At 44.8% G+C, this 21,038-nt stretch overlaps 1 protein-coding gene across 4 annotated transcripts in view; it reads right to left on the bottom strand.

Moving 5' to 3' along the window:
* LOC129702089 (clathrin light chain A-like) overlaps positions 1-21,038 on the bottom strand; it is a 77,369-nt gene that overhangs the window by 20,278 nt on the left and 36,053 nt on the right. For all 4 annotated transcript variants that reach the window (XM_055643646.1, XM_055643665.1, XM_055643637.1 and 1 more), the window contains exon 4: positions 11,168-11,279. In XM_055643646.1, the coding sequence (XP_055499621.1) occupies positions 11,168-11,279 (112 nt within the window). The remainder of the gene's footprint in view (positions 1-11,167; positions 11,280-21,038) is intronic.

The following is a 21,038-nucleotide window of genomic DNA, read 5'->3' as shown; positions in this document are numbered from 1 at the left end:
TTGTATGTGACGGCTGGTTGCGTGAAAGGTGAGGACTAGGGGGACTCTGCCCTTGTTGCGAGTGCGGGGATGGGGAGAGAGAGCAATGTTGCGGGGTATGGAAGAGACCCTGGTGCGAGCCTCATCTATGGTGGAGGAGGGGAATCCCCGTTCCCTGAAGAATGAGGACATTTCAGATGTCCTGGTGTGAAACACCTCATCCAGGGAACAGATGCAGCGTAGGCGGAGGAATTGGGAGTAGGGGATGGAGTCCTTACAGGAGGCAGGGTGGGAAGACATGGTGACCATTATCAAAGACATTGTGGACGGGGAGAGAGGGGTAATACCCAGACAGAGCAGCAGCACAAAGCAGGTGCTATCATAACATTTAAGAGACATTTAGACAGGTACATGGATGGGACAGGTTCAAGTTCAAGTTCAAGTGAGTTTATTGTCATGAGTCCCTGATAGGACAATGAAATTCTTGCTTTTATTCAGCACAACAGAACATACTAGGCATTGACTACAAAACAGATCAATGTGTCCATATACTATAATATAAATATATACCAACATGAAATAAAATGATCAAGTGCTAATAACAGATAATTGGTTATTAATAATCAAAGTTTTGGCCGAGCCAGGCTTAATGGCTGTGGGGAAGTAGCTATTCCTGAAACTGGTTCTTGCAGTCTTCAGGCTCCTGTACCTTCTACCTGAAGGTAGCAGGGAGATGAGTGTGTGGCCAGGATGGTGTGGGTCTTTGATGATACTGCCAACCGTTTTGTGGCAGCGACTGCGATAAATCCCCTCGATGGAAGGAAGGTCAGAGCCGATGATGGACTGGGCAGTGTTTACTACTTTTTGTAGTCTTTTCCTCTCCGGTGCGCTCAAGAGGTATATGGGCTAAACGCAGGCAGGTGGGACGAGGGTAGATGGGACATGTTGGTCGGTGTGGACGAATTGGACGTAGGCCTGTTTCCACATTGTATAACTCTGCAACTCTAAGCATGGCACAGGATTCGCAGAGAGAGCTTGACGTGGTGGAGGGGGAAGAGTGGCCAAACACCTGATCTGTTGGTGTCCCTCTCCTCTGAGCAGTGGTGGTGATGGTAGAGGTGAGGGAACACGCTGGTGAAGGGGTGGTGGTGGAGGCAGATGAGAGGCTTTTAGATAGGCACATGGATATGCAAGGAATGGAGGAATATGGAACACACACAGGCAGAGATTAAATTTAGTATGATGTACAGCAGTGATATTGTGGGCCGAAGGGTCTGTCACTGTGCTGGACTGTTCTATGGTTACCCAATGGAAGGTTTACCAGCTGGAAATGTTTTCCAGAAGAGCACTCCGCAGGGTCAACCCCAGGAAGGCTGCTGGCCCAGATGGCATCCCAGGGAGAGTATTGCGGGACTGTGCAGACCAGTTAGCGGAGGTTTTTAGCGACATCTTTAACCTCTCTCTGTCAACGTGCACTGTCCCTAAATGGTTCAAGACTGCTACTATCGTGCCTGTACCCAAAAAAAATCTATTACTCACCTGTTGCTCTCACTTCAACGGTGATGAAGTGTTTTGAACGGCTGGTCCTGGCCCACATTAAGTCCTCATTCCCATCCACCCTGGATTAGTATCAGTTTGCATATAGAACTAATAGGTCAACGGAGGATGCCATCAGCATAGCTCTACATTCTGCACTGACACATCTGGAGCGCCCTTGCTCATATGTGAGGATGTTATTTGTAGATTTTAGTTCTGCATTTAATACCATCATCCCCAGCAGAATGGTGGACAAACTGTCTGATCTGGGTGTTAATGCAAGCACATGCAGATGGATTAAGGACTTCCCAACTGACCTTTTCACTCTGCTACCCTCTGGGAGGTGATTCAGGTCTCTGAAGGCTCGCACCAGTAGACTAAAAAATAGTTTCTACCCATGTGCGATAAAAGAACTTAATTCCAACAGAGAACACTGGGGAAGCAAAATGTAATTCCAAGAAATACAACATTCTTTTAAAATTATTTTTAAATACTTATTTATTATTTTTACTAATAAGTGTACATATGTGTCAATGTTTGTCGTGTTTGTATTTTTTAACTGGAGGAGATGCAATGGAATTTCGTTGCACAGTATTGTGCAATGACAATAAATGTTTTCATTCATTCATTCATTCATTACACCTCTCCTCACATTCATTCAACCTCTGCTGAAAGTTCTGTTGACTATTTTCAACAAAGGCTATTTTGTTGGGATCTCTATCTTGTTACCTGGGTGAACGACAAAAGAATCCTCGGACTCTGCATTGCCAAGGACTGAAAGAGAGACATTATTGCCATAGAGGGAGTGCAGAGAAGGTTCATCAGACGGATTCCTGGGATGTCAGGACTGTCTTATGAAGAAAGACTGGATAGACTTGGTTTATACTCACTAGAATTTAGGAGATTGAGAGGGATCATATAGAAACTTACAAAATTCTTAAGGGGTTGGACAGGCTAGATGCAGGAAGATTGCTCCCGATGTTGGGGAAGTCCAGGACAAGGGGTCACAGCTTAAGGATAAGGGGGAAATCCTTTAAAACCGAGATGAGAAGAACTTTTTTCACACAGAGAGTGGTGAATCTCTGGAACTCTCTGCCGCAGAGGGTAGTCGAGGCCAGTTCATTGGCTATATTTAAGAGGGAGTTAGATGTGGCCCTTGTGGCTAAGGGATCAGAGGGTATGGAGAGAAGGCAGGTACGGGATACTGAGTTGGATGATCAGCCATGATCATATTGAATGGCGGTGCAGGCTTGAAGGGCCGAATGGCCTACTCCTGCACCTAATTTCTATGTTTCTATGTATACTGAGGAACTTAATCAGTAGGATCAAGTACTGCATCTTCCCAGCACCCATCAGCCTCTTGAACACAACACTTACGGCAGCAACACTAAGCACTGTGTGTTTGGCTGCACAGTTACCTTGTATTAAGGTTAGTAATTTATTGTATTATTGATTATTATATATTTATGTGTGTTATTGTGTGTACGAGTATGTGTGCATGTGTATATATACACGCTGAACTTTTTTTCCCCCCCGTTATGTACTAAGTTTACATATTCTGTTGTACTGCAGCAAGTAAGAATTTCATTGTTATATCTGGGACATATGACTATAAAACACTCTCGACTCTTGTGTTTACAGGCTTGTAAAGCTGCAGCAAGTAAGGATTTGATGGTTCAGTTGCTGGTACATAAGACAATTAAACACTGTTGACTATTCGTTACCAGGAGTTGTGGCTCCCATTATTAAGCTCGCCTTTGATGCATTAAGAAGTGGGAGTCTTTCCGTCTGCTGTCACTTCTGGAATGAAATAAACTTCAGTGGTGGAAAGTATGAGCTGTGCTCACGAGCTTCCAGCTTCCCGTGAAACATTTGCAATCAAAAGTAAAATCTGACCGTTTCCACTCTGTGAAAAGTGCCAGACAGCCAGTGTAAGCCCGCGGGAGGAGCTGCAAGGCAGGAAACAGAATGAGACAGGAAACATGTAGACACCAGGGAGAGCAGATGTGGAAACTGGACAGGCTCTCATGAAACCTCTGATTCAGAAACAGTTGCATCGTCAGTAACACAGTTCACGATTTTCTGCAAAGACGGTACGAAAAGGAACAAACATTTACAAATTCTACTGACTCTGAGTCCTTTGGCTAAAATAGTCTCTCCCGACTTTCCCCCGCTGCTAAAGTTGACTCATAAAGAGAAAGCAAAGCGTAGGTGGAGCAGGAGAAATTTCCAAATAGGAAAGTTAAGGTTTAATGCTGAGGCTCTATAAGGCGCTGGTCAGACCACATTTGGAATATTGTGAGCAATTTTGGGCACCATATCTGAGGAAGGATGTGCTGGCTCTGGAGAGGCTCCAGACGAGGTTTATAAGAATAATCCCAGGAATGAGTAGGTTTACGATGAGCGTTTGACGGCACTGGGCCTGTACTCGCTGGAGTTTAGAAGAATGAGAGGGACCTCATTGAAATGTACCGAATAGTGAAAGGATTGGATTGAGTGGATGTGGAGAGGATGTTTCCACTTGTTGGAGAGTCTAGGACTAGAGGTCATAGCCTCAGAATTAAAGGATGTTACTTTAGGAAGGAGATGAGGAGCGATTTATTTAGTTAGAGGGTGGTGAATCTGTGGAATTCTTTGCCACAGAAGGCTGTGGAGGTCAGGTCAATGGATATTTTTTAAGTATCGAGTATCAAGTATCCTTTATTGTCATTCAGACTTTTCAGTCTTAACGAAATTTCATGCCTTGCAGTCATACCATAGAATAAAATAACAAAACACACGATAAACACAGATTTAACATCCACCACAGTGAGTCCGCCAGGCACCTCCTCACTGTGACGGAAGGCAAAAGTCTTAAAGTCATTGTCTCTTCCCTCCTTGTTCTCCCTCTGCGCTGAGGCGATCCAGGCCTCCAATGTTGTGACCCCGCTGGGTGATGGTAAGCAAGTCCCGCGGCTGAATCCGAGCTCCGCGAACGGGCCGGTTCAAACTCCGCGGTCCGGGGCGCTCGAAGCTGCCGCCCTCCAGTCCAGCAGACGAAGCTGTTGTTGTGGGAACTCCGGAAAAACAGGTTATCAACCTGTGACCTGCGAGCTCCCGACGATGTCGTCCAGTGGCCCGCGGCCGAGCCTCAGAGGCTCCAAAGTCGGGTCGCCGCCATCGCAACGCCACCACAGCCCCGATGTCGGGTCGCTGCCGCCACAACGTCACCACAGACCTGAAGTCCGCCAGCCTCAGTTGGTAAGTCCTGGTTGGTTCTGCCTCCAGAGCCTCGAGGTCGGTCCCAGTTGGAGGCCGCCAGCTCCACCCTTAGGCCTCAGCGCAGGCGGAGGACAAGACGACAGGACAAGTCTCATCCCCCAGAATGAAGAGTCCAAAAACATGTTTCTCACCCACCCCCCCCCACACATACACAACCTAATAAACTAAAATTAACTAAACAGGACAAAAGAAAAAAAAAAAAGAAAAAACAGACGGACTGCAGGCTGCTAGGGCAGCGCCGCCATTACCGGATGTGTCTGCCGGAAGGCAGAGATAGGTTGATTCTCGATTAGTACAGGTGTCAGGGGTTATGGGTAGAAGGCAGGAGAATGTGGTTAGGAGGGAATGTGGTAAGGCAGGTACGGGATACTGAGTTGGATGATCAGCCATGATCATATTGAATGGCGGTGCAGGCTCGAAGGGCCGAATGGCCTACTCCTGCACCTCATTTCTATGTTTCTATGTTTCTATGAAAGATAGATCAGCCATGATCAAATGGTGGAGTAGACTTGATGGGACGAATTTTAATATTTTAAATGTCATTAGTAACGGGAATGGTGCCGGAGGATTGGCGTACTGCGCATGTTGTTCCATTGTTTAAAAGGGGTTCTAAGAGTAAACCTAGCAATTATAGACCTGTTAGTTTGACTTCAGTGGTGGGCAAATTAATGGAAAAGATACTTAGAGATAATAATATAAGCATCAGGATAAACAGGGTCTGATTAGGAACAGACAACATGGATTTGTGCCCGGAAGGTCATGTTTGACTAATCTTGAATTTTTTGAAGAGGTTACTAGGGAAATTGATGAGGGTAAAGCAGTGGATGTTGTCTATATGGACTTTATAACCATATAACAATTACAGCACGGAAACAGGCCATCTCGGCCTTTCTAGTCCGTGCCGAACACGTATTCTCCCCTAGTCCCATCTACCTGCACTCAGACCATAACCCTCCATTCCTTTCCCGTCCATATATCTATCCAATTTATTTTTAAATGATAAAATTGAACCTGCCTCCACCACTTCCACTGGAAGCTCATTCCACACAGTCACCACTCTCTGAGTAAAGACGTTCCCCCTCATGTTACCCCTAAACGTCTGTCTCTTAATTCTGATGTCATGTCCTCTTGTTTGAATCTTCCCTACTCTCAGTGGGAAAAGCTTATCCATGTCTATCCCTCTCATCATTTTTAAAGACCTCTATCAAGTCCCCCCTTAACCTTCTGCGCTCCAAAGAATAAAGACCTAACCTATTCAACCTTTCTCTGTAACTTAGTTGCTGAAACCCAGGCAACATTCTAGTAAATCTCCTCTGCACTCTCTCCATTTTGTTGATATCCTTCCTATAATTAGGTGACCAAAATTGTACACCATACTCCAGAATTGGCCTCACCAATGCCTTGTACAATTTTAATATTACATCCCAGCTTCTATACTCAATGCTCTGATTTATAAAGACCAGCACACCAAAAGCTTTCTTTACCACCCTATCTACATGAGATTCCACTTTCATGGAACTGTGCACAGTTATTCCCAGATCCTTCTGTTCACCTGCATTCCTCAATTCCCTACCATTTACCATGTACGTCCTATTTTGATTTGTCCTGCCAAGATGTAGCACCTCACACTTATCAGCATTAAGCTCCATCTGCCATCTTTCAGCCCACTCTTCCAACTGGCATAAATCTCTCTGTAGACTTTGAAAATCTACTACATTATCCACAACACCACCTACCTTAGTATCATCTGCATACTTACTAATCCAATTTACCACACCATCATCCAGATCATTGATGTACATGACAAACAACAGTGGACCCAACACAGATCCCTGTGGCATCCCACTAGTCACTGGCCTCCAACCTGACAAACAGCCATCCACCATTACTCTCTGGCATCTCCCATTCAGCCACTGTTGAATCCATCTTGCTACTCCACCATTAATACCCAACAATTGAACCTTCTTAACCAACCTTCCATGAGGAACCTTGTCAAAGGCCTTACTGAAGTCCATATATACAACATCCACTGCTTTACCCTCATCAATTTCCCGAGTATCCGCTTCAAAAAATTCAAGAAGATTAGTCAAACATGACCTTCCAGGCACAAATCCATGTTGACTGTTCCTAATCAGACCCTGTTTATCCAGATGCTTATATATATTATCTCTAAGTATCCTTTCCATTAATTTGCCCACCACTGAAGTCAAACTAACAGGTCTATAATTGCTCGGTTTACTCTTAGAACCCTTTTTAAACAATGGAACAACATGCGCAGTACGCCAATCCTTGGGCACTATTCCTGTTTCTAATGACATTTGAAATATTTCTGTCATAGCCCCTGCTATTTCTACACTAACTTATCTCAATGTCCTAGGGAATAACCTGTCAGTACCTGGAGACTTATCCACTTTTATATTTTTCAAGTGTCAGTACTTCTTTTTCTTTTAATCTCATAGTATCCATGGCTACTCTACTTGTTTCCCTTACCTCACATAATTCAATATCCTTCTCCTTGGTGAATACCGAAGAAAAGAAATTGTTCAATATCTCGCCCATCTCATTTGGCTCTGCAGATAGCTGTCCACTCTGACTCTCTATTTAATTCAATTCAACTTTAATGTCATCGCACAAATACAAGTATGAGTACAACGAAATGCAGTTTTGCGTCAGTCCGTAGTAGTTGTGCATAAAGAATTTGTTTTTAAAAAGGACCAATTTTATCCCTCGTTATCCTTTTGCTATTAATATAGCAGTAGAAACCCTTTGGATTTACTTTCACCTTACTTGCCAAAGCAACCTCATATCTTCTTTTAGCTTTTCTAATTTCTTTCTTAAGGTTCTTTTTACATTCTTTATACTCCTCAAGCACCTCATTTTCTCCATGCTGCCTATAATTATTGTAGATTTCTCTCTTTTTCCAAACCCAGTGTCCAATTTCCCTTGAAAACCATGGCTTTTTCCGATGTTTACTATTTCCTTTCAACCGAACAGGGACATAAAGATTCTGTACTTCAGAATTAAGGGACAGAAGTTTAGGGGTAACATGAGGGGGAACTTCGTTACTCAGAGAGTGGTAGCGGTGTGGAATGAGCTTCCAGTGGAAGTGGTGGAGGCAGGTTCGTTGGTATCATTTAAAAATAAATTGGATAGGCATATGGATGAGAAGGGAATGGAGGGTTATGGTATGAGTGCAGGCAGGTGGGATTAAGGGAAAAAAAGTTGTGGCGGCACGGACTTGTAGGGCCGAGATGGTCTGTTTCCGTGCTGTAATTGTTATATGGTTATATGGTACTCTTAAAATTTCACCTTTAAATGTCATCCATTTCTCTTTTAAATTCTTTCGCATCTCCTCAAAGTTAGTCTTTCGCCAATCAAAAACCTCAACCCTAGGTCCAGTTCTGACCCTCTCCATAATTATATTGAAACTAATGGTATTATGATCACTGGACCCGAACTGTTCCCCAACGCATACCTCTGCCACCTGACCCGTCTCATTTCCTAACAGGAGGTCCAGCACCTCCCCTTCTCTAGTTGGTACCTCTATGTATTGCTGCAAAAAAACTATCCTGCACACATTTTACTAACTCCAACCCATCCAGCCCATTTACAGAATGTGTTTCCCAGTCTATGTGTGGAAAATTGAAATCTCCCACAATCACTACCTTGTGCTTACTACTAATATCTGCAATCTCCTTACATATTTGCTCTTCCAATTCTCGCTCCCCATTTGGAGGTCTATAATACACCCCTATAAGTGTTGCTACCCCTTACTACTTTAGTAAGGCCTTTAACAAGGTTCCTCATGGAAGGTTGGTTAAGAAGGTTCAATTCTTGGGTATAAATGCAGGAGTAGCAAGATAGATAGTGGCTGAATTGGAGACGCCAGAGAGTAATGGTGGATGGCTGTTTGTCAGGTTGGAGGCAGGTGACTAGTGGGGTGCCTCAGGGATCTGTGCTGGGTCCACTGTTGTTTGTCATGTACATCAATGATCTGGATGAAGGCGTGGTAAATTGGATTAGTAAGTATGCAGATGATACTAAGATAGGTGGTGTTGTGGATAATGAAGTAGATTTCCAAAGTCTACTGAGAGATTTAGGCCATTTGGAAGAGTGGGCTGAAAGATGGCAGATGGAGTTTAATGCTCATACGTTTGAGGTGCTACATCTTGGCAGGACAAATCAAAATAGGATGTACATGGTAAATGGTAGCGAATTGAGGAATGCAGTTGAACAGAGGGATCTAGGAATAACTGCATAGTTCCCTGAAGGTGGAATCTCATGTAGATAGGGTGGTAAAGAAAGCTTTTGGTATGCCAGCCTTTATAAATCAGAGCATTGAGTATAGAAGTGAGAGTAGGGAAGATTCAAACAAGAGGACATGACTTCAGAATTAAGGGACAGAAGTTTAATGGTGACATGAGGAGGAACTTCTTTACTCAGAGAGTGGTAGCTGTGTGGAATGAGCTTTCAGAGGAAGTGGTGGAGGCAGGTTCGATTTTATCATTTAAAAATAAATTGGGATAGGTATATGGATGGGAAAGGAATGGAGGGTTATGGTATGAGTGCAGGTAGATGGGAATAGGGGAAAATAATTGTTCGGCACAGACTTGTAGGGCCGAGATTACCTGTTTCCGTGCTGTAATTGTTATATGGTTTTATGAATGGCCTAATTCTGCTCCTATCACTTATCACTTATGACATGACCTCAAACTGGACCCCTTCATTTTGATATTTCTTTATTTGAAGCCTTGCTAACTTTAATGGCTGACAATGGTTAGCTGAGAAATGGAGGAGTTAACGGCAGACTAAGGATCACCAGCTACTTGTACAAGTCTTTGGTGAGGCCGCACTGGGAGTACTTCGTACAGTTTTGGTCACCCTGTTACAGGAAAGATGCCATTAAGCTGGAAATAGCGCAGAGAAACTTTAAGAGGATGTTCTCTGGACTTGTTGGGCCGAGTCACACAGTGCGGAAACAGGCCCTTCGGCCCAACTCGTCCATGACTACCAAGATGCCCCATCTAAGTTAGTCCCACTTGCAACATAGGGAGAGATTGGGCAGGTTCGGACTTTATTCCTTGGAGCACATGAGGCTGTGGGGTAATCTCATAGAGGTATATAATATTGTGAGGGGAATAGATAGGGTGAACACCCAGATTCTTTTACCCAGTGTAGGGGAATCAAGAGGGCATAGATTTAAGGTGAGAGGGGAAATATCTAATAGGAACCTCAAAGGTAACCTTTTCACACAGAGGGTGCTGGGTATGTGAAAAAAAATGGCAGGGAGGTAGTTCAGGCAGGTATAATAAAATCATTTAATAGATATTTGGACTGGTACATTGATAGGAAAACTTTCGAGGGATATGGGCCAAAGGTGGACAAATGGGAGATCGACACAAAAATCTTGAGTAACTCAGTGGGTCAGAAAGATGGGACTAGCTTTGATGGGGCATCTTGGTAAGCATAGCCGAGTTGGGCCAAAGGGCCTGTGACTATGGCTCAAATATATTGCTCTTTCTAACACAGGACAGCTCTTAGTCAGGGTAGCTTTGAGGTGGCTGCTTGGTTCTGGTGGCAACCCTCTGGTAGACATCAGTTGATATGGGTTGAGATTGTGTATAGGAAAGAACTGCAGATGCTGGTTCAAATCTCAACCCAAGATAGACACACAATGCTGGAGTAACTCAGGACAGGCAGCATCTCTGGAGAGAAGGAATGGGTGACGCTTTGGGTCGAGACCCTTCTTCAGACTTTGACAGTCTGAAACGTCATCCATGTGTTCCTCCAGCATTGTGTGTCTACCTTGTGTTGAGATTATCATTGAATGGACAGTAAAGTATAATGAATCATGAACAGAGAGTGGGAATCTGAACCCCCCCCACCCCATAAAGCTGCTCAGCTGGGCATTGGGACAATCTCAGACGTTGGACAGGTGGGACAATACCTTCTGAGCCTTCTGAATTTTGTAGTCGGCAGGGTAGTATTCCCGCATATCGCCAACTTGGACAATTTAACATTTTATCAAGCCAATTTATCAAACCTGTACATCTTTGGAGTGTGGGAGGAAACCAAAGTTCTCGGAGAAAACCCACAGATCACGGGGAGAACGTACAAACTCCCTACAGACAGCAGCCGTAGTCGGGATCAAACCGGGCTCTCTGGCACTGCATTTTGCTGTAAGGCAGCAACTCCACCACAATATACAGAATTAGGGACCAAGGAGGTTAATGGGAGGATTGAGTGTTGGAGCCACCATCACTCGCCCCCATGTCTTTGTGCACCAGCTGAATCATTTATCTTATCTGCCGACTGATAATGGGATCATTTGCCCAGAGTTCCGCCAGGCAAGGGTAGGTTTGGATGAGTGACAGGAGCTGCCAGTGACTACCTGTTGTTGGTTTTCATTCCCTCCAGTTGCTCCTCCTGCTGTGTGTACCAGTCCTCCAGTTCCCTCTTCGCTTTCTCCCTCCACTCCAGCTCTGCCTCGCGTGAGTTCTCATCTGAGCAATTCAAAGGTAAGAACATCTTGTTAGGGTGAATCCAACTGCTGTGGGAATCCATAAAGAGCAGTCCCCAGGGTAACACCTGCCCTAACCCAAGTCCACATCCAGAACTGGAACAAGATCCAGTTGCTAGCAGGAATGATGGTGAAACAGGAATTTCTGGGCATAATCCGGAAGACGCAGGATCATTTCATTCAAAAAAGGAAAAAAGATTCTAAGGGTTGCAAGAGGCAATGTATAAAACAGCAAAGAGTAGTCGGAAGCCAGAGGATTGGGAAACTTTTATAGGACAACAGAAGGAAACAAAACGGGCAATATGGGTTGAAAAGATGAAGTACGAAGGGAAGCTGGCCAGGAATATAAAGGACAGTAAAAGCTTCTTTAGATATGTTAAGGGAAAAAGAGTAGCAAAGTCAAATGTGGGTCCCTTGAAGGCAGACACGGGTGAAATTATTATGTGCAACAAGGAAATGGCAGAAGAGTTGAATAGGTACTTCGGATCTGTCTTCACCAAGGAAGACACAAACAATCTCCCAGATGTACTGGAGGACAGAGGATCTAAGGGGGTCGAGGAACTGAAAGAAATTTTCATTAGGCGAGAAATAGTATTGGGTAGGCTAATGGGACGATAATGGGATGATAAATCCCCTGGACCTGATGGTCTGCAGTCCAGGGTCCTCAGGGAGGTGGCTCTAGAAATAGTGGACATATTGGTGATCACTTTCCATTGTTCAATAAATTCAGGATCACTTCCTGTGGATTTCAAGAAAGGAGCGAGGGAAAACGGGGAATTACAGACCAGTAGCCTGACTTCGGTGGTGGGAAAGATGCTGGAGTCAATTATTAAAGAGGTAATAATGGGGCATTTGGATGGCAGTAAAAGGATTAGTCCAAGTCAACATGAATTTATGAAAGGGAAATCACGCTTGACTAATCTTCTGGAATTTTATGAGGGTCCTTTTCAGAATGGCAGGCAGTGGCGAGTAGAGTGCTGCAAGGCTTGGTGTTGGGGCCGCAACTGTTTGCCATATATATTAATGTTTTGGAAGAGGGAATTAGGAGCAACACTAGCAAGTTTGCGGATGACACAAAGCTGGGTGGCAGTGTGAACTGTGAAGAGGATGTTAGGAGGTTGCAGGGTGATCTGGACAGGTTGAGTGAGTGGGCAAATGCAGTATAATATAGATAAATGTGAGGTCATCCACTTTGGCGGCAAAAACAAGGGGGCAGATTATTATCTCAATGGGGTTAAGTTAGGTAAGGGGGAGGTGCAGCAAGACCTGGGCGGCCTTGTACACCGGTCACTGAAAGTTGGCTTACAGGTACAGCAGGCAGTGAAGTAAGCTAATTGGCCTTCATAACAAGAGGATTTCAGTATAGGAGTAAAGAGGTTCTTCTGCAGTGGTATAGGGCTCTGGTGAGACCACATCTGGAGTATCGTGTACAGTTTTGGATTCCTAATTTGAGGAAGGACATCCTTGTGATTGAGGCAGCGCAGCGTAGGTTCACGAGAATGATCCCTGGGATGGCGGGACTGTCATATGAGGAAAGATTGAAAAGACTAGGCTTGTATTCACTGGAATTTCGAAGGATGAGGGGGGGGATCTTATAGAAACATATAAAATTACTAGACTAAGTGGGACCCGTTGGGTCCCATGTTCACACAGGAGGGTTGGTCCCCCGACGCAATATTCCACCTCTCCACCAATTCCAATATTAGTGGCCAGTGGGGGGGCTTTCTGGAGCGCTAGTATGGGTTCTTGGGGTGGCAGCTCAGTCCCTCAAGCCTGATCTGCTGGCAGCTCACTCACGGCTGGTGGGCTGGCAGTTGACTCACGACTGTTCCATGAAATTCCATTTCAAGCAGGGTGCAAGGCCACCAAATTCAAGTGCAGTTTCATACCACTTTCAGCAGGGTGCAAGGCCACCAAATTCAACTGCAGTTTCATACCACTTCAAGCAGGTGCAAGGCCACCAAATTCAAGTGCAGTTTCATTCCACTTCAAGCAGGGTCCAAGGCCACCAAATTCAAATGCAGCTTCATACTATTTCATGCAGGGTGAAACCACCATAAAACCACACAAAACACCAAACTCAGTTCAGTAGACATTCAGTGTGTTCAGTTGATTCACAGCTCAGACAGTCATGACCTCTCCCTCCCCCATCATGCAGAGACTGAGCCACACCCACACTTCCGGGTTTTATAACCCCTCCCCCTCCCACCAGCTTTCAGGCCGTGATTGACAGGAGAGAGATTCTCAAATTTTTTTAAACACTAATAACACTTTTATTTTTCATTGATGGGAAGAATTCTCTGCACCTGCTCAGCAGAGGGGGGACTGAGTAAGATGGCCAAAAATCACAGCCGTAAGTGGTAGAGGAGGACGAAAGGCTTGGACTTTCAGCCTATTCCGAATCCCCCCCCCCCCCCCCCCCCCCCCCCGCTTCCCTCAATGTTTTCTCCAGGTTTTCCTTGTAGCCGAGCTCCTATTGTTGAAGCAGCTTCTGTTGATCTCTGCTGGCTATGCTGGATCAGTAAGTACAGAGTTTAAAAAGTCTCCATTTGCCCTGGAGTTTCGATTTGAGAGGGTTTCCCTGTCATACTTTGTTAGTACTAGGGAGTTAGAATTTAGAAATAAGTTAAAAAGGAACATAAAATTTAAAAACACACACAATTTAAAGCCACCATTTGCAGTAAGTAGTGCCTTTCAACTTCAAGCAAAGCACCCAAGCCACCATTTGCAGTAAGTAGTGCCTTTCAACTTCAAGCAACGCATCCAAGCCAATTGCAGAAAGTAGTGCCTTTCAACTTCATGCCACCATTTGCAGTAAATATTGCCTTTCAACTTCAAGCCAAAGCTCCCAAGCCACCATTTGCAGTTAGTAGTGCCTTTCAACTTTAAACCAAAGCTCCCAAGCCACCATTTGCAGTAAGTAGTGCCTTTCAACTTCAAGCCAAAACACCCAAGCCACCATTTGCAGTACGTAGTGCCTTTTCAACTTCAAGTCAAAGCACCCAAGCCACCATTTGCAGTACGTAGTGCCTTTCAACTTCAAGCCAAAACACCTAAGTCACCATTTGCAGTAAGTAGTGCCTTTAGCTGTGAGGAGGATGCTAGGAGACTGCAAGGTGACTGGGATAGGCTGGGTGAGTGGGCAAATGTTTGGCAGATGCAGTATAATGTGGATAAATGTGAGGTTATCCATTTTGGTGGCAAAAACGGGAAAGCAGACTATTATCTAAATGGTGGCCGATTGGGATAGGGGGAGATGCAGCGAGACCTGGGTGTCATGGTACACCAGTCATTGAAGGTAGGCATGCAGGTGCAGCAGGCAGTAAAGAAAGCGAATGGTATGTTGGCTTTCATAGCAAAAGGATTTGAGTATAGGAGCAGGGAGGTTCTACTGCTGTTGTACAGGGTCTTGGTGAGACCACCTGGAGTATTGCGTACAGTTTTGGTCTCCAAATCTGAGGAAGGACATTATTGGCATAGAGGGAGTGCAGAGAAGGTTCATCAGACGGATTCCTGGGATATTAGGACTGTCTTATGAAGGAAGACTGGATAGACTTGGTTTATACTCTCTAGAATTTAGGAGATTGAGAGGGGATCTTATAGAAACTTACAAAATTCTTAATGGGTTGGACAGGCTAAATGCAGGAAGATTGCTCCCGATGTTGGGGAAGTCCAGGACAAGGGGTCACAGCTTAAGGATAAGGGGAAATCCTTTAAAACTGAGATGAGGAGAACTTTTTTCACACAGAGAGTGGTGAATCTCTGGAACTCTCTGCCACGGAGGGTAGTTGAGGCCAGTTCATTGGCTATATTTAAGAGGGAGTTAGATGTGGCCCTTGTGGCTAAGGGGATCAGAGGGTATGGAGAGAAGGCAGGTACGGGATACTGAGTTGGATGATCATATTGAATGGCGGTGCAGGCTCGAAGGGCCAAATGGCCTATTCCTCCACCTAATTTCTATGTTTCTATGTTAACTTCAAGCCAAAGCACTCAAACAACCATTTGCAGGCAGTGCCTTTTTACTTCAAACAAACCAAATTTTCATTTTCAAACCACATTAAGGGTACTCACGGTTGTGTAGACATTTATTCAGTGTTATTCAGAGCTCAGAGAGGCGTGACCCTTGGCTTCATCCATCTTGCTGAGACTGTGTGAGGCACACCACTTCCTGGTTTTATAGTCCCTCCACCTCCCTCCAGCTGGGGCAGCAGAGAGAATGGGAAAAATCCTCCGCACCCGTAAGGCGGAGGGGGGCTCTGAGCGAGATGGCCAAAAATGACGGCCGTAGGTGGCGCTGTTCTGTCGGAAATCGCAGCACAGTGGGCCAAAAGCATTCAAGATCAGAGATTTAGTAATATAGATAAAAGGACTGGACAAGCTAGATGCAGGAAAAATGGTCCCAATGTTGGGCGAGTCCAGAACCAGGGGCCACAGTCTTAGAATAAAGGGGAGGTCATTTAAGACTGAGGTGAGAAAAAACCTTTTAACCCAGACAGTTATGAATTTATAGAATTCCCTGCCACAGAGAGCAGCAGAGGCCAAATCACTAGATGGATTTCAGTGAGAGTTAGATAGAGCTCTAGGGGCTAGTGGAGTCAAGGGATATGGGAGAAAGCAGGCATGGGTTATTGATAGGGGACGATCAGCCATGATCACAATGAATGGCGGTGCTGGCTCGAAGGTCCGAATTCCCTCCTCCTGCACCTATCTTCTATGTTTCTATGCTTTTGTCCGGAGATGCTGCCTGACTCGCTGAGTTACTCCAGTATTCTGTGTCTATCTCCCGCAAGTCCAGTCGTGGACCCCACAATCCCTCTCAACATCAATGCTAGAAGGGTCTTGCACTCAATGGTGTATTTTCCCCTTATGTTTGACCTCCCAAAGTGCACTTGTTCAGATTAAACTCCATCTGCTAGTTCTCTGTCTGACCCGCTGAGCTTCCCCATCTCTCTGAGTTTCGCTCCTTCTGTTACTGTCTATATTTGTCCACATTGACCATGCACATCAACGCTCAGCTTCCTTTGTCCCTGCACTCACTACATTCAACACTATGGAACTGCAGATGCTGGTTTACACTGTAGATAGACACAAAATGCTGGAGTAACTCAGCAGGACAGGCAGTATCTCAGGAGCGAAGGAATGGGTGACATATTGGGCCAAGACCCTTCTTCAGACTGAGAGTACGGGGAGAGGCAGACTAGATGATCAAGGAAATGTAGAATGGTTCATTGTTAGCTGAAGGGAAGGTGACAATGAGGCATACAATCAGTAATAAATTAATCAGGAGGAAAGTGAAACTTGTCAGAGATTTGTGTGGGAAGGGATGGAGAGAGAGTGAAAGCAAGATATACTTAAAGTTAGAGAAATCAATATTCATACCGCTGGGGTGTAAGCTGCCCAAGTGAAATATGATGCTGTTAGTAACTTAGCAAATAGGTGCAGGAGGAGGCCATTCGGCCCTTCGAGCCAGCACCGCCATTCATTGGTGATCAATGGTTGGGACGAGGGACTCAAATAGAGAAAGCTAGTAGACAGAATGGGAGGCAGGAAGCAGAAAAGGGAAGCACTCGGACACAAGAGGAGAAAGAAAAAAAAGGAAATAAACAGAGAATAAGAGATGGGGGGTTTCTTAAATGTGCATATTTTAATGCTAGGAGCATTGTAAGAAAGGTGGATGAGCTTAGAGTCTGGATAGACACCTGGAGTGCCAGAGTGCTACCTGCTAGGATCCCTTTCCAATCTACCTTGTCAGTTCCCCTCTCATGCCTTCATAGTCCCCTTTGTTCAACTACATCACTGACACTTCCAATTTAACCTTCTCCTTCTCAAATTGCAGATTAAAACAGATCTCCAAGCGGTTCCTTTACGTCAAGTTCTCGTCATCTTTGGTTTTGTATTTGTCGTATTGTATTTGTATTGTAATTGTAAGGCTTTATTGTATTTGGATAAGGGGGACAATGAAGGCCAGGGCAGTTTACTGTTCTGGATGTCAGATGTGGGAGGTCATGGAGTCGGAGTGCCCTCCAGACGTCCACATCTGCGCAAGGTGCGTCGAGATGGAGCACCTAAGGGACCGTGTCAGGAACCTGGAACAGCAACTCGATGACCTCTGTCTGCTCAGGGAGAGCGAGGAGGTCATAGAAAGGAGTTACAGGGAGGTGGTCACTCCAAGACCATGGGAGACAGAAAACTGGGTCACAGTTAGGAAGGGCAACGGGCAGAGGCAGGGACTGGTGAGTACCCCGGTGGCTGTACACCTTAGAAATAAGTACTCATGCTTGAGTAAGGGTGGGGGGGACAGCCTACCTGGGGGCAGCGACAGCGACCGGGTCTCTGGCACAAAGACCGGTCCGGTTGCTCAGAAGGGTAAGGAAAAGAAGGGGAGGGCAATTGTAATAGGGGACTCTATAGTCAGGGGGTCGGATAGGCGATTCTGTGGACGCAGACAGAAGTCCCGGTTGGTAGTTTGCCTCCCTGGTGCCAGGGTCAGGGATGTGTCTGAACGTGTCCAAGAAATCCTGAAATGGGAGGGAGAGGAGCCTGAGGTTGTGGTGCATATAGGTACCAACGACATAGGTAAAAAAAGAGAAGAGGTCCTGAAAGAAGAATTTAGGGAGTTAGGTAGAGAGTTAAGGAGAAGGACTGGAAAGGTAACAATCTCAGGATTACTGCCTGTGCCACGCGACAGTGAGAGTAGGAATGGAGTGAGGTGGAGGATAAATGCGTGGATGAGGGACTGGTGCAGTGGGTATGGATTCAAGTTTCTGGATCATTGGGACCTCTTTTGGTGAAGGTGCGACCTGTACAGAAAGGACGGGTTGCACTTGAACTCAAGGGGGACCAATATCCTGGCGGGGAGATTTGCAAAGGCTACTGGGGAGACTTTAAACTAGTATGGTTGGGGGGAGGGACTCAAATTGGGAAAGCTAGCAGTCAGTGTGTGAAGCAGGGGGCAGAGAATGGTAGCACTCTGACCCAAAATGTAGGGGAGAGAGAAGAAAAAGAAAATAATCAGAGAATAAGAGAGGGTGGGTTTCTTAAATGTGTATATTTTAATGCTAGGAGCATTGTAAAAAAAGTGAATGAACTTAGAGCCTGGATTGACACCTGGAAGTATGATGTTGTGGCGATCAGTGAAACATGGTTGCAGGAGGGCTGTGATTGGAAACTAAATATTCCAGGATTTCGTTGCTTCAGGTGTGATAGAATTGGAGGGGCAAGAGGTGGAGGTGTTGCATTGCTAGTCAGGGAAGATATTACAGCAGTGCTTTGGCAGGATAGATTAGAGGGCTCGTCTAGGGAGGCTATTTGGGTGGAACTGAGAAGTGGGAAAGGTGTAGCAACACTTATAGGGGTGTATTATAGACCGCCAAATGGGGAGCGAGAATTGGAAGAACAAATATGTAACGAGATTGCAGATATTAGTAGTAAGCACAAGGTAGTGATTGTGGGAGATTTCAATTTTCCACACATAGACTGGGAAACACATTCTGTAAATGGGCTGGATGGTTTGGAGTTTGTAAAATGTGTGCAGGATAGTTTTTTGCAACAATACATAGAAGTACCTACTAGAGAAGGGGCGGTACTGGACCTCCTGTTAGGAAATGAGATGGGTCAGGTGGCAGAGGTATGCGTTGGGGAACAGTTCGGGTCCAGTGATCACAATACCATTAGTTTCAATATAATTATGGAGAGGGACAAAACTGGACCTAGGGTTGAGATTTTTGATTGGAGAAAGGCTAACTTTGAGGAGATGCGAAAGGATTTAAAAGGAGTAAATTGGGACAGTTTGTTTTATGGGAAAGATGTGGAAGAGAAATGGAGTACATTTAAAGGTGAAATTTTAAGAGTACAGAATCTTTATGTCCCTGTTCGGTTGAAAGGAAATCGTAAAAATTGTAAAGAGCCATGGTTTTCAAGGGAAATTGGACACGGTTCGGAAAAAGAGGGAGATCTACAATAATTATAGGCAGCATGGAGTAAATGAGGTGCTTGAGGAGTATAAAGAATGTAAAAAGAATCTTAAGAAAGAAATTAGAAAAGCTAAAAGAAGATATGAGGTTGCTTTGGCAAGTAAGGTAAAAGTAAATCCGAAGGGTTTCTACCGCTATATTAATAGCAAAAGGATAACGAGGGATAAAATTGGTCCATTGGAGAGACAGAGTGGACAACTATCTGCAGAGCCAAAAGAGATGGGGGAGATATTGAACAATTTCTTTTCTTCGGTATTCACCAAGGAGAAGGATATTGAATTATGTGAGGTAAGGGAAACAAGTAGAGTAGCTATGGAAACTATGAGGATCAAAGAAGAGGAAGTACTGACACTTTTGAGAAATATAAAAGTGGATAAGTCTCCAGGTCCTGACAGGATATTCCCTAGGACATTGAGGGAAGTTAGTGTAGAAATAGCAGGGCCTATGGCAGAAATATTTCAAATGTCATTAGAAACGGGAATAGTGCCGGAGGATTGGCGTACTGCGCATGTTGTTCCATTGTTTAAAAAGGGGTCTAAGAGTAAACCTAGCAATTATAGACCTGTTAGTTTGACGTCAGTGGTGGGCAAATTAATGGAAAGAATACTTAGAGATAATATATATAAGCATCTGGATAAACAGGGTCTGATTAGGAACAGTCAACATGGATTTGTGCCTGGAAGGTCTTGTTTAACTAATCTTCTTGAATTTTTTGAAGATGTTACACGGGAAATTGATGAGGGTAACGCAGTGGATGTTGTGTATATGGACTTCAGTAAGGCCTTTGACAAGGTTCCTCATGGAAGGTTGGTTAAGAAGGTTCAATGGTTGGGTGTTAATGGTGGAGTAGCAAGATGGATTCAACAGTGGCTGAATGGGAGATGCCAGAGAGCAATGGTGGATGGTTGTTTGTCAGGTTGGAGGCCAGTGACGAGTGGGGTGCCACAGGGATCAGTGTTGGGTCCACTGTTGTTTGTCATGTACATCAATGATCTGGATGATGGTGTGGTAAATTGGATTAGTAAGTATGCAGATGATACTAAGATAGGTGGGGTTGCAGGTAATGAAGTAGAGTTTCAAAGTCTACAGAGAGATTTATGCCAGTTGGAAGAGTGGGCTGAAAGATGGCAGATGGAGTTTAATGCTGATAAGTGTGAGGTGCTACATCTTGGCAGGACAAATCAAAATAGGACGTACATGGTAAATGGTAGGGAATTGAAGAATGCAGTTGAACAGAGGGATCTGGGAATAACTGTGCACAGTTCCCTGAAAGTGGAATCTCATGTAGATAGGGTGGTAAAGAAAGCTTTTGGTGTGCTAGCCTTTATAAATCAGAGCATTGAGTATAGAAGTTGGGATGTAATGTTAAAATTGTACAAGGCATTGGTGAGGCCAATTCTGAAGTATGGTGTACAGTTTTGGTCGCCTAATTATAGGAAGGATGTCAACAAAATAGAGAGAGTACAGAGGAGATTTACTAGAATGTTGCCTGGGTTTCAGCAACTAAGTTACAGAGAAAGGTTGAACAAGTTAGGGCTTTATTCTTTGGAGCGCAGAAGGTTAAGGGGGGACTTGATAGAGGTTTTTAAAATGATGAGAGGGATAGACAGAGTTGACGTGGAAAAGCTTTTCCCACTGAGAGTAGGGAAGATTCAAACAAGGGGACATGACATGAGAATTAAGGGACTGAAGTTTAGGGGTAACATGAGGGGGAACTTCTTTACTCAGAGAGTGGTAGCTGTGTGGAATGAGCTTCCAGTGAAGGTGGT

The sequence above is a fragment of the Leucoraja erinacea genome, chromosome 1, assembly GCF_028641065.1.
Source record: "Leucoraja erinacea ecotype New England chromosome 1, Leri_hhj_1, whole genome shotgun sequence".
NCBI classification, from domain to species: Eukaryota; Metazoa; Chordata; class Chondrichthyes; order Rajiformes; family Rajidae; genus Leucoraja; species Leucoraja erinaceus.
The sequence above is the reverse complement of the archived record's forward strand: the minus strand, read 5'-3'. Positions and strand labels throughout refer to the sequence as shown.